Source organism: Lates calcarifer, linkage group LG23 (assembly GCF_001640805.2).
Source record: "Lates calcarifer isolate ASB-BC8 linkage group LG23, TLL_Latcal_v3, whole genome shotgun sequence".
NCBI lineage: Eukaryota > Metazoa > Chordata > Actinopteri > Centropomidae > Lates > Lates calcarifer.
Genome location: NC_066855.1, coordinates 14813012 through 14826578, shown reverse-complemented (window position 1 = coordinate 14826578; position 13567 = coordinate 14813012). Strand labels below are relative to the sequence as shown.

Sequence of the window (13567 nt, the reverse complement as noted above, 5' to 3'; positions counted from 1 at the left end):
TGTGCAAACATCTGCATTCTCTTTGCAGAATTTGAATTTGACTCAAGCTTTTAGCTTCGTAAATAACTTCATAAATCAACAAATGATCAAACTGTGCACAACCAGCTGACATGAACCTGGGGTTGTTGCCCTCTCTGTAATCTAGTCTTTTAGTACACAAAGGCTATTAAAATATGCTACACTGTATAGTACACTGTAACCTCTGTGCTTGTGGCACTTGCACTGTATGTAATTCATATAGTGCGTGCAGTGTGGCATGACCTACATTCAGATATTCATCATTAACAGAGGGGCAAAGAAACAGGAGAGATGTGCAAATAGTTTATTGGCAGATTGACAGTAGAAGGGTATTTTATGTTTACACTCTGTGGCAGAAGAATAATTTGACAAGCATAGTAGATATATTCAGAATTATTCTCTGGAGCATGATTCTTTTAAGTCATGGGAAATCATCAACATAAGAAAATATGGTTCAAAAATCCTCAACCACACCCACACACACACACAAGGAGAAATGATTCAACAGAAATGTACATTAACTTAAATCTACACACACACACCACAATGTTGAATCATCCTATGTATATCTCAGTAAACTGAAAATCCTTTCATAAAGGCAATGTAATGACAAAAAATATACTTGGTTCCACTAAGAGATTATGGAATGTGTTGTTAGAGACATCTAGGTTTGGATTAGTGCTGAATGACAGTTGCTAGTTTTTCAGTTTGTGGTTGAGTGTTGACACATGAAAATGCAGGCAAGGGTAGTTCAAAACAATGACGCAAAAAGCAGACATTTTCCACTGTGACTGTGCTAAGACACAAGGACACGACTCGTCTCTAAAGCCTCTACCTGTCATGCAGGTGTCTCCTAAAAAGCAGTAGAAAACATCTGAGTCTGAACAGTGATCTGTTCGGACAGTTTTTGTATACATTCCACATGTCAACGTCTAAAATAACAGTACTCTGATACAGAAAAAGATTGCATTGTTTAGGCAGATTTCACTACGATAATTGAGAAAAGTCGTAAATATCTGTTTTGTTGTTCCTACTACGGCACTGCTGACCCTTTAACACCCAGAGTATCCATGTAGCTTCGGTAGCATCGTCTTAAAATAAGAGCTGGCTTTTCAGAACATTTCTACCTTTTTTTTTAATGACATTCAACGATATTCACCGTCACTGCTCTATTTGTGAGAAGAATCTAGCCAGGCCCTGACAAAAGACGAGTTATTTTTTGCGCAGAGGAAGCAGCTACAACAGCCATACAAACACTAAAGAGCTGATGAAGAGCTGAAATACACACTTTTTTCGTCCCTGTCAAAACTACACAGCTCCCGCTCCTTTTGACCGACACAATAAAGCTCTATGGCCCAGGTAAACAAGACATGGCAAAGGTTAACCACTATCCATAGAAATTTACAAGTGTGTATATATGGTTAATTTCATCAAAATGTTGAAGCTAAATTAAAGGCAAAGGCAGGAGAAGCCGTTCATGAATGCTCATTTCATTCAGTGTTCAAGAAATAAATGCTCCTATTTCATTTTAGTTCCTTTTTTTAAATATTTCAAGCGACTTTGTTTTCTTATTGGTCCAAATAAACTATCCACTATCAACCAGTTGCATGAATCATAAATAGGTTTTCTTTGTCTCTTCTTTAAATAACTCAAAATAAATCCAGCCGCTGTAAAGGCTAAGCCATACACAGGTCGTAATCTAAATACTCTCTTTACATTATGTTTAAAAATCAAATAAATTTCCCTCCAATGACTCTTTAACAGCCTCACAGTAGCTTTCTCTCAGCCCCCCACCCCCCCCCCCTCCCTCAGTGCTGAGTGTCGGCAGCTGCGTTCTGCCTGTCCTCGGCCATCTGCACCAGCTCGTTGACGGTATGCAGCAGGCTGTAGCCGTGCTTCCTCAGCAGCCGCTGGTTGAGCCGCTGGTCTCTGAAGCCCATCTCCAGCAGCATGGCCATCATGGAAGGGTCCTGTCTGGTTGCCGGGTCGATGCCTCGCTGGTGGGGGGGGGGGAGAAAAAATGTGTCAGGAGAAGAGTGCTGAGGAGAGTGAGGTCAATGAGATGGGGAGATGAAGGTGAGTGTGTTATTTTGGCTGTGTGTGTCCATCCCAAGTGACGTCGCAAGATACAACTGGTCTGATGGTTTCACGCATATTCACAGTGTTTAACTGCTTAAACTTGATTGTGAATATTGTAATTGCAAGAATGAATTCAAATTCAACCCTACTGCTTCAATATTTTCAAATACCCAAAAGGTGAACAGAAAATTGTGAAAATGCCATTTTATCAATCACAGCACTTTTATTTACAGTGACTTTTATGAGTCAAAATCAAATAACATTTAGGCCTTAAACAACACAAACAAAACTCCTTGTTAACTTCAGTGGAAGACACTTGTCTTGTCAGGCAGCACTTGCCCCAAGGCTATGTTATGTCTCTAACCAAGCCTCTCTAACTTTACATTTACTGAACCATTTCTAATCAAAAACTTTAAATGAACCGCTGGGTTAATGGAGCTTGTTGGCAGCTCGGCACTGCACTGACACAGTTCAGTTCAGTTCTAATGGCAAAGGCTTGTTGCACATTATTCTTAACACATTTTACTTTCATTGGACAATACATTATGATTAGTTGGTTATTACATGTTTTTCTACCTGAGTTGCAATTGTTGAAACTGCAAAAATTTTAGTCCAACATTCCCTCTCTTTTAATCCTGTGTTTGGTCTCTACCAGCTCCCAGGGGAAATATTTGGCTCTTAAGCTGCTAAAAGCTCCACTGTGTTCACCAGATGGTTGTTAACTTTCTGTGCTATTTGGTGCTGAGCAGGTAGTGGACAGTAGGTTTATTAGAGCTTTTCAGAGCTGCCTCACAACAGTAAAGTTGGGCAGGAAAACTAAAACAACGAGCTGAAAGACATTACGCTCCATAAAGCTGAGGGGAGCTGCAGAGTTAAGTGATAATTATTTGTGGGCTTGTCCCTACAAGAAGGATCTTTCACATTATACTGAAAAATATTATTCTTCATTAGTATAAAAATATTGATTATGGCCACTTAATATTATCCACATTTATGACAAAATGGTTGAAAAATCATAGCACATTTTTGCTTGATGCAATTAACACAAATAGCTTCCACAAGACCCTGAGATACTGGAAATGTCACACACTAGTTCTAACGATTTTGATCACTTCTTGAAGAACAGTACATTTTAGCATGTCTGGCTGTTATGAAATGAAGCACTAACTCACGACTCTTCTAAACTTCTGACATCTTCCTGTGCATGCTGGCTTAAATGTTAAGTACCTGTATGGAACAGTTTGGTCCAGTGAAGAGAGCCTTGTAAGCGGACGCTGCCACAGAAAGGGCCCCCTTGACAAGTCCCTCTGTGATGCCTCCTTGGCCCCTGGTACAAACACAGAGATGTGGTTACACAGAGTTATGAAACACTGTTACGAAGAACAATATGTTCCAGTTTGCCTCATTTTCACAACAAAAGCACAAACAAATTTTAAGAGGGGCCAAACATTGCTTGAGGTTGTTACACAAAAAGATTTTGAAACTAAACTGCACGCATTTCCTTCACAAGAGTGAAGCATATCAACTTTTATTTTATATTATATTGCACCTTGGCTGCAGCGCATTGCTGGGTCTGGGGTTGTATGTCTCAAAGGCACTGGATGCTGAGCCTGCTGATCTGGACAGACCAGATGACACTGCAGAACAGATAGGGAAATAACAACACACATTATTGTAGAGCTTTCTGCTGAAGCAACAAATCCTGAAAGCCTGCGTGCGGTCTTACTTCCTGTCTTAAAAACAGTGGGCAAAATGTGTTTCCTTTTTCACCTCAACCGTACCAACATCTCCTCAAATTACAAAACTGTTAAATCAGGTCAGCAGAGTCCGAACAGTACGATGTGAGGAAACACTGTGGTTAAACTACTTTTAAATCTAAGACCATGTCTTATTTATGTTTTACAATACGGTGACACCAAGTAAAAAAAAAAAATAAAAAAAAATGATTGAGAGATATATATTATACTGATACTGCAGTGGCTTGTGTGCGAGTATGTACTATGACACTGTAATATGCTTGTGTCCAGCGATTCAAATAGTAAAACTCACCATTTAGGTGGACCCTCGGCTGGTGTGGCTCATATGGTTCACAGGCTGGAGGACTGGGGTCCTCAGCCAGGTACAGTGCCTCAGACCTGAAACATACAGTATACAATGTACAATTAAACCATCTAAGGCTGTAGCAGAGAGAGAAAAATGAAAATGGAATGAATTAAAAACAGAAATTAATATGCAGCCAACATTGTTTATATTGTTGTTTATATATACTGTTATACAGTTGAAAATAGTTGAAACTGAATGATAAAGACACAAACTCTGCAATTTCTTTAAGGAATCCTGGCTAACCTGCGGCTGTATTGCACTGTCCCTTCCTTGTACAAAAATATCTGTAATATTTAAAATACCTCCGTTCACATATTTGAAAAAGGTTGTTTTAAGCATCTCTAACCTGGGTGAGTAGAGGGCCGGTGGGGACAGCAGGGGTTCAGGCAGAGTCGGCAGTGGCACCACCTCAGGTGTGAGTGTCACAGCGTCCAGAGTCTGGGAAGCACACAGCATGTGGTTCACACTGCTGTGGATGGGAGGGACAGGTGGAAGCCAGGCGTTCACCGGATGACTCCTCAGCAGCGACAACTTCCGGCCTCTCCTGCCTCTCTCTCAGTGGTGCCGCACTGCCCGGCTCAGAGTTGGAGTTGTCCTCTATCTCCTGGTCTAGATTGGCTGAGGTCACAGCAGCAGCAGCAGCAGCTACAGCAACTGTGTCAGGCTGAGACATGGCGGAGCTGTACATGGACTCCCCCAGAGGACGGCTGGTGTCAAAGCAGTCTGGGAGGACGATGATGTAGTCATCACAGGAGGAGACTGAGGAGGTCTGGCTGCTGACCTGAGACGCAGGAGGAGAACATGGTGACATTTATAGACAAGAGAACAGCAACACCATCACCTCTGAACCTCAGCGCATCAGAATAAAAAAACAATCCCTTGAATAATGTTGAGTTAGCTTGAATGACACTCAGAACTTCCAAAATTTCCACATTACGCAGTCTTGCAGCCTTCCATTATTTATTGCTTTTACCAACTGACAGAAAATGTTAATGTTGTGAGTAGAGAGTACATTTACTGTTTCCGTTGTCTTCTCAAGCATTTTCCCTAAAAATCTAAATCATTTTGTCTATCAAACATAATGTAAGAATTAAAAGGTTTAATCCTCACCTCATCCCAGTCTTCTCCTCTGGTTCCACCCTCCTCTTTCTCCTCTTGAGTATCCTTCATGGTTTGCATGTTGTCCAAAACTGTGATTTCTTCATCCTCATTTTCATGATGTGAACTAATTTGCAGATTTTCATTTGCTGGTTCCAGGAGAAGAACTGGGGGAAAAAAACACAATCACCAATATGAGCAGTGAAATATTACAGGTGAGGCTCCATTAACTCATTAATATGTTAATGCAAGGAATTTTTTGAAATATCGGTCTGTGAATTAAAAAAAAAAAGAGAAAAAAAGAAGGTCTTTTGGAAATAAAAATGAGCCATCTCTAACCTGGTCTTGTCTCTTCTTGGGTGATCTGGTTGAGACCTGTGTTGGGAGGCAGAGCTGAACTTTCAAGTCTAACGGCACAGCCCCCCTCATTTCCTTCTTGTGCTCTCTCTGTCTTCTCAGCCTCCACTGCTCTCTCAAAGCAGAAGCTTGGACCCCGGGAAACGACTGAAATATTTTACAAAAGACAGAAAGCCAGGGCTGAGTACCTCATTAGACACAAATTAGTGTATCTCTGAAGACAGGTTTGTTTGGGGATTTTGGTGACTGTACAGAATAATACAGTGGCACCTCACCCTGTGGTTTGTGGCTGGTGTGATGAATTCTACGCAGGGGTCTGTGGTCGGGGGCTTCCTCCAAGGTGAGGGAGCGGATGACCGTCTCACATAGGAACTGGGCTCCACTGATCTCCTCCTCCCTCTCCTCCTCCTGGGTCACGGGCTCCAAAAGCTCCCTCTGCTGCCGTGGTTTCCCTCCTGATCAAAACGCAACAAACTTTAATCATTATATACTGTTATATTTTGCCAACAGAACTACTTTTTCGTCTGAGAGATGCGATCAGTAAGCTCTGAGACTCCTGTTGAGATCAACCAGAGCATGGCAAGGTAATGCGCATGCAGCAGGTGTCTTTGTGACTGCCTGCAAGGTGTGCTTTTTATGATTTCACCATGAAGCAGAAGCAGCACCATGTAAAAGTCTGTGAGAATCTCTGTCAACAGACCCCAGATGATCCAACCTTCATATCGAGGATCATCACAGACCGCAAGAGTGAGGTCTATGGCTCCAACCCAGAGCCCAAACAGCAGACCCCAAAGTGGAAGAGACCACAGTCTCAAAGGCCGAAGAAGGCACGTCATGTTCATCTCTTTCGTCAACGTCCATGGGGTTGTGCACCATGAATTCGCCCTCCAGGGTCTACTGTACTGTTCTGAGACGTCTGAGGGAGGACATTTGGCACAAACGACCTGAACTGTGCCGCGAAAGCAACAATCATCGCTCCAAACCTGCTCTATTCACTCTTTGCCTCCCTGCGACTTTGTCCTCTTCCCCTAAATTAAATTCAAACTGATGGTTCGCCATTTTGACACAGTGAAGGAGAACCAGCATTCGCCACAGATGGTGCTCGACATGCTTACAAAACTGGACTTGGCAGGAGTATCACTGCTCAAGGTTACAGCTTTGAAGGGGAAAACCAACAAATTTACATCAGGTATGGTTTTTGCTTGTTATAGGCACAGTCACTGAGCTTCATGATCATACCTCATAGTTACATCTCCTCATCCAGCAACAGTCTATATCACATGCATATCAAACACACACTTGTCTGGAAGTTTTCTAGTACTCAACTCTTCTTACCAAAAAGTTTTCTGACCCCTGTGACCTCTGTGTCTTCTTTTATTTGTGATGTTATGGTTTTCTCCAGAACCAGGTGCATCATGGGGCAGAGGGGATATGCAGGGTGTCAAATCTACAGAGAGGGTAGAGCAAACACAAGCAAACAGAGGTTTTACCACAAAAGCAAAGACAATTTGGGAAGGAAGTTACACAAAAAACTGTAGAAATGTCTCACAGCTAATGTTAATCATGTGTTTAAAGTATTATATATTACTTACCAACAGGAGTGTTATTAGGAACCTTCTCCAGCTCTTGCACTATATTTATATCCAGCAACTCAAATGACAGTAGATCCTAAAAAAGAGCAGGTACATCAATAATCTAAAAAACATAGTATTTCACATTTTCACCATATTTTCTACCAGAAAGTTTGGCTTGGTTTGATCGTTTAGCCTATGTACAACATGAAGTCGTAACAGTACAAAGGGTATTGACTGCAACTACTTTAAAACATGTAATTTTGGTTGATGAATGACAGAGGTTAGAGTGTGCACCTGTGCAGTCAGCAGGTCAACTGAGGGGAAGTAGAAGTCTTCATGGTTGAGGTCTACCTCCTTCTCCCTCTCCACTGGCCTCACCTCCTCCTTCTGAAGCACAAAACAAGAACAGCATCATTATTATCAAGACAGCTGATCAACAATGACCAGCTCTATTATAATTATGAGCATTCCCACTTTAACTTATTATTATTCAGTGTTTGAAAATCTGTAATATCCAATCACACACTCATGTTCTACTTCTTTTTACAGGCAGAGCACTTCTATTCCAGGATTTTCTGTTTTTAAATGCCTTCAAACCTAAATCACAGTGATCCATGTGTACTTAGACCGCAGTAACACAAAGTGAAATAGATATGGTTTGAACGCATACAGAATTTTTAAGGGTAAAACAAGAGCTGAGTGTCCCCAGATTCCTCTGTGTTGTTTACATTATATATTCCTATTATAAACCTGGAAACTAGACACAAAACGTCATGACGTGTACTGCCATATACAGAACTTTTAATTTAAAATAATTTAGGCCTGTAACTATAAATTATTTTAACTATTGATCTATTTTAACAATTAATCATTTAGTCCATAAAATGTTAGAGAACAGCACAGAAACGCACGTCACAGCTTCCTAAAGCCGAACATCTTCAAAGAACTTGTTTGAGTTAAAGTGATACAAAATACAAGAAAACAAAAAAATCTTCATACCTTAATGAGTAGTGATAATATACAAAATTACTGGTAATTCCTTTTCTGTCACTCAACTTATTATTAATTTAGCTGCGTTCTCTCTTCTTAGAAAAACTGGATGGTAATAATAGTGAGATCCACATCCAGCAACAACTAAATTGACCATATGTATCTCAATTATCAATATAAACAAGTAGTAAACATGTAAACAGTTGTAGCTGTACAGGGTGTCATTGGTTTGCAGACTTGCCAGTCTTTTGCTCTGATGTCCAAGTGCGTTGCGGCTGTCGCCAGGGTCGACCACGATGCTGCACCACACACGCGGGCCAAACTGACACCCGCAGTGCGCCAGCCGCCAGTGGGAGGTGTACGTCCCCTCCATCACAGGGGCGACAAAGGCCACACTGACCACTCCCACTTGTCCGGGTAGCAGCAAAGGGACCGGCACCTCCCTCTTCTTCTCGGACGCCAGGCCGAGGTTTCCCCACATGAACACTAGCTGGGTGCACGCACACACATACACAGAACACAAAATAGAAATACACATGCGAAAAAGGCACAAAGACGAGAGCATGCAACAAAAAAAAAAAAAAAAAAAAAAATCACACAACAGAAAAAATTTTACACAAACAAGTGAAGGACACACACACGCGCATACACACACACACATACACACACATTCAAACAATGACAAAGACTTAAAAACTTAAAGGACACAGATTTAACTTAATTCAAATAATAAACATCTCAGACAAAAACAGCATTAGTTGTATTAGGCTGGGTAAGAAATCTTAGCTGGTGTTAGTGGATTAGAAGAAGCAATGAGCTGAGTGGGGGCTCAAAGTGGAAGTGAAGCAGGGGGGCAAAGAGAGAGTGGAGCCTGTCCTCTCGGTGGGTGGGAGGGGTACCTTAGTCTCTGAGGTCCAGCTGATAGTGCCCGAGTTCCTCATCTTCCAGTATTTGATGAACTTGGTACCAGGCTCCAGACGGGTGCCGTCAGGCAGATTTTCATCCAGAAACAAGGCAGCCATAGTGGGCACCAAGGACGTGTGCGAGACCCCGGGACCCCTAGTTTCAAGTGTACAGAGCATTGTTGAAAATAGCCCTGGTTTCTTATAATACCCATCTCTTTTGTTCTCTACGAATCAAAAAAGCAGGACCCCAGATTTTTTTGCAGCTCAAAAGCATTTTTTTCTTAGAAAATCTATGAAGCAGCAGCAGCAGTTTTCACATTGAGGTAGTTCCAACATTTTCCACCACCCCAGAGCAGCCAGCGATACACTTATACAGACTAGATTACAAAGATGGCATATTTTGATTTCTTTTCTTGGAAAAAAAGACTTTTTTGCATCCATGCTGGGTTCGAGGTACCCAACACTGTCGGACGCCCTTCCGAGGTGGCGCTTACTCTGGACTGGAGGCCTGGGGATCAGGGACCGGGGCAGGGATGGGACCTTGGGCTGGGGCTGGACCTGAGGCTGTTTCTGAGGCAGCAGGGGGGGGCAGGGCTGGGACCTGGGTGGACGTGGAGGCCATGTTTGTCAGGTTGGCTCTGCCTGAGGTAGAGGGCCCACTCCACTGCAGCCCCCTCTTCTCCAGTCTCAGTTTCTTCTTGATTTCCTTCACTTCGGCTCTTAGCTGCCTCCTTTCTGCTTTGAGGCGCTGTCGCTCGGCCTTGCGCACTGTCCTGTCTCCTCGCCTTGGGAACCTGGTTTGAAATGTCATCAGGAACACCTATTTGTTGACTTGACTATCAAAAGTTTTCCAAGAACACCAATGTAAACTACAGCAATCTAGCTGCTAAAACAATTTACAAACCTGCTTTGCATCTAATTCTATTCATGTTTTCCTCTATTAATGTGGAAGAAGTGATAGCAAAAGCTGTTGTCAGTAAAAGTTTCAAGAAGTAAGAAGGATTCATGCTTAGTCTTGGGGGTTTACCTTAGCTCTCCTGACATTCCATGCTCAGGGATGGAGAGAGGTGTCTTGGTTCTCACGAGGTTGTGGCTGGGGTCATGGCTATGTCTGCACATCTCACACAGGATGCAGGACGGGCACACGCTGGCAGGGACAAAGCCAACAAAAACATTAATATGGATTCTCATAACACTGCATCAAAGACACAGAATATGCAAGAAAAAGCATGTGACGCAGTCAGCCATTTTCCTTAAAATACATTTTATGACATTAGAAGGTCTTCTGTGTCTACCTGCATTTGTAGGCCCCCTCTGAGGTGAGTTTGTTGCAGCTGCTGCAGTTTGGGGTGTAGCCAAGGGACCCGTTCGAGGTGGAGGGGCCCGGCCTGGGCCCTATTGGTCCACCAGTAGCCCCACTGGCTTCAAGGGGCCCATCAGGGGATTTGTGGGTGCAACACTGACCAGAAAAGTCACTGCACATCCTTTCAACGACCTCTTTCACCACCTCATCCTTAAACTATGAAATAAAAGTTTAATTTAAAAGTTAAAAGTCACCATCAGCCCAAAAAACAAAAAAATAATTGATGTAACAGGTGATATCAATGTTTTACATCCAAAAAGAAACTTAACCTTCTCCATATATGATCTAAACCACATGGGAGGGGGCTCATCTTCTGGTTTGTTCCCCTTGCTGTCCTTCACGGTGACCTACAATCAAAAAAGATGAGATTCGAGTCAGTTAAGTTGAATTACAGATTTAAATCAATTTTTCCTACATGACTCCACAAATCCTATAACATTTCCAGTCAAATATATAGGCAATAAAAACTGTTATATGACCTTAAAATAAACTAATTTAAGAAAACACCTACATTGAAATTGTACATTTGCTGAAGCTCATCAATGCCAAAAACACTGTTTAACCCTGCACATGTAAGAATAATAAGGAGAAGAAAGTGAGGGGCGAGAAGAAGAATCTGTTTGCTTCCTTACAGCTTCTCGCTCCGGGGTGACCTGCGTGCCCTTGTCCACAGTCTTGACCCTGGAGGGATAAGGAGGAGCAGGCCGAAGGTCTCCTTTCAGCTCCTTCACCTCCGTCTTCAGTGGGCCTCCACAGGCCTGTCCTTTCATCTTGTACACATTCATGTGCAACTGGTTCCCCTGCTTCTCTGCACTCTGAATGGAAAAAAAAGATGCAGACACATACCACAGGTGACTGACAGGAAAATATGCAAATAACATGTGACGTGTAGAGTATTGTGGTTGTGTCTACACATATGTTTGTGTATCTTCACTATTTGTCTTCCTTTATGTATTCTGTACAGCTGTAATGCTGCAATGCTGCTACACTAGACCAAGCACATATTTGTAATGTGTTTATGTTTAAATACAGTCCTGTCTGTACGATGTATGAAGTCCTATCATATTTCATCATGTACTTAAGGAGCAGCAGTTATGGAATGACAAGTATGTCCTTTTCTATCTTCAGTTACGCAGTGAAGATTGAAGGTTCTGTGACATGTGTCATGTGCTGTTAAACTTAATTGTAATTTAAGACATCACTTTCCAGCAACGCCCAGTACCTTGATGGCTTCTTCATATTCATCTGAAATAAAAACAAATCAACAGTAAGTTGCTTGAACTGGTAACCAAGTAACATTTTTACATTCAGTATTTACATTTATAGCTAATATTTCTCTCACAAGTTTGTGTCATAGGGCTGTAAGTAGTGGTTATTCCCATTATCAGTTAATCTGACAGTTATCTTCTCTATTAATTGACTAATTGTTTGGTCTATAAAATATCTGAAAACAGGAAAAAATGTCTGTTACAATACTTCAAACTCCAAAAGCCAAATATAGGCAAACACAATAAGCTGTAACAAGATAATATTTTACTGAAAAGGTTAATAGATTATCAAAATTAGAGCTGCAACTCATTATCAATTAATCTGTAAAAAGTTTTCATTAAGTGATTGTTTAGTCTGGAATATGGAAAACAACAGCGTAAAGAAAGTATCACAACTCTCCAAAGCCCAAAGAGGTTCAGTTAACAGACATAGGAGGCAAAGAAAGGCAGCAAATTCTCACATTTGAGAAGCCAGAACTAGCAATGCTCAAATAATTGTCAAGATAGTTGCCAGTATTTTCTTACCATCAACTTATTGATACAGCTCCAATTCATATGCCCCCTTAGTCACTATTATAGCCCCCTATTAAGTGTCCATCTCACATGTTAGTGAATTATTAACTTATATTCTACTTCGAAGGCATGAAACAAAGAAAATCCACCTCACCTTGACTGTTTATGCAAATCTGAAAGAGAGAAAGAGATCAGAATGAGTCCATGAACTTACACCTAATTCCACAACAAATGTTAACACACTACAGCAGTGCACATATCTACATTTATGTATATACACACTCTCTTACCTCTTCATTATCCTCATCGAAGTATTTCACTTGAAAGTGATTGATTCCAAAAGATGCTTTGATCTGAAACATAGTTTTATAAAAAAAAAAAAAAAATACAAACCAAACACGTGTTATGAAAACGTCAATAATGTCACGTTGAGAAATACCTCTACAGCTACCTGGACAAACAAAAGCAGTAAAGCAAACTGAGCACATTTCCCTTTCCCAGCATATTTCATAACCTGCTGTCCAGGCTTAAGAATGAACACTTGTGTCCACATTTTGTCGCAACAGTATCGACTGTCCTTCAGGTGGTCTATTGTTTACGTGTCTAGGCCATGTCTGGGCCTGCTTTTCGCCAAACTGCGCCAGCGTTTAGCCAACGCGCTCAGCTAGCTAGCTCAGGGCTTACCCAGGCTTCAACCGATTCCCACTCCAATTTGTCCAAATCCTGAGCCAGAAATCTCTTCACGTTCCCCCGGAAGTTGACTTTAATAGTAACAGGGAGCCCCATGTCCGCCGTTTAGGAGCAGTTAATGGCTATCATTTGCGGTGACACCGGCCTGTTTGATCCCCGTTGCCCTCGACTGTCTTTTCTTGTTTACATCGTCAGCTGCGTCTAGAAAAATACGATGACGTTTCTACCTCTTCCTCTGCTGAGTTTATTGGCGCGTGATAAACCAGACTGAATGCGCATTAACGCCACCTAGCGTTTTGTTTGGGGGATACAGTTCTGGGAAAGTTGAGTTTTGATTTATATGATACCTGGACTTGAATAAAAAAAATAGATTAATTGTTTAAAATACAGTCTCAGATTTGTGAAAATAAAATTCAATTTCACTGATATTTTTCCTCATTGAGACCACATCAGAACAGGCCCAAATGAAAAAAACATTGTACCCTGACTTGTATTTATCTATTTATTTAAAACTGGAGCAGTGTACAGTAAATGCATTACTGTAGATACAGGTAAATCTAATTTCCATTTCCATACTCCCCCTGGGTGTATGTACAATGCTCATTACAC

The 13567-nt window shown here is 41.5% G+C and overlaps 1 protein-coding gene across 1 annotated transcript; it reads right to left on the bottom strand.

The window, feature by feature from the left end:
* Positions 1 to 307: 307 nt before the first annotated feature.
* Positions 308 to 13167, bottom strand: nbr1a (NBR1 autophagy cargo receptor a). Its single transcript, XM_018679351.2, is given in 24 exon segments — positions 308 to 2015; positions 3325 to 3424; positions 3647 to 3734; positions 4147 to 4232; positions 4547 to 4704; positions 4706 to 4981; positions 5311 to 5465; positions 5638 to 5802; positions 5931 to 6110; positions 6991 to 7060; positions 7062 to 7102; positions 7248 to 7323; positions 7524 to 7616; positions 8461 to 8709; positions 9119 to 9278; positions 9619 to 9918; positions 10152 to 10271; positions 10420 to 10643; positions 10757 to 10834; positions 11120 to 11302; positions 11710 to 11732; positions 12423 to 12441; positions 12559 to 12621; positions 12953 to 13167. Coding segments are annotated over 24 exon segments (3198 nt in total). The 5' UTR covers positions 13055 to 13167; the 3' UTR covers positions 308 to 1826.
* Between the last annotated feature and the right edge of the window lie 400 nt (positions 13168 to 13567).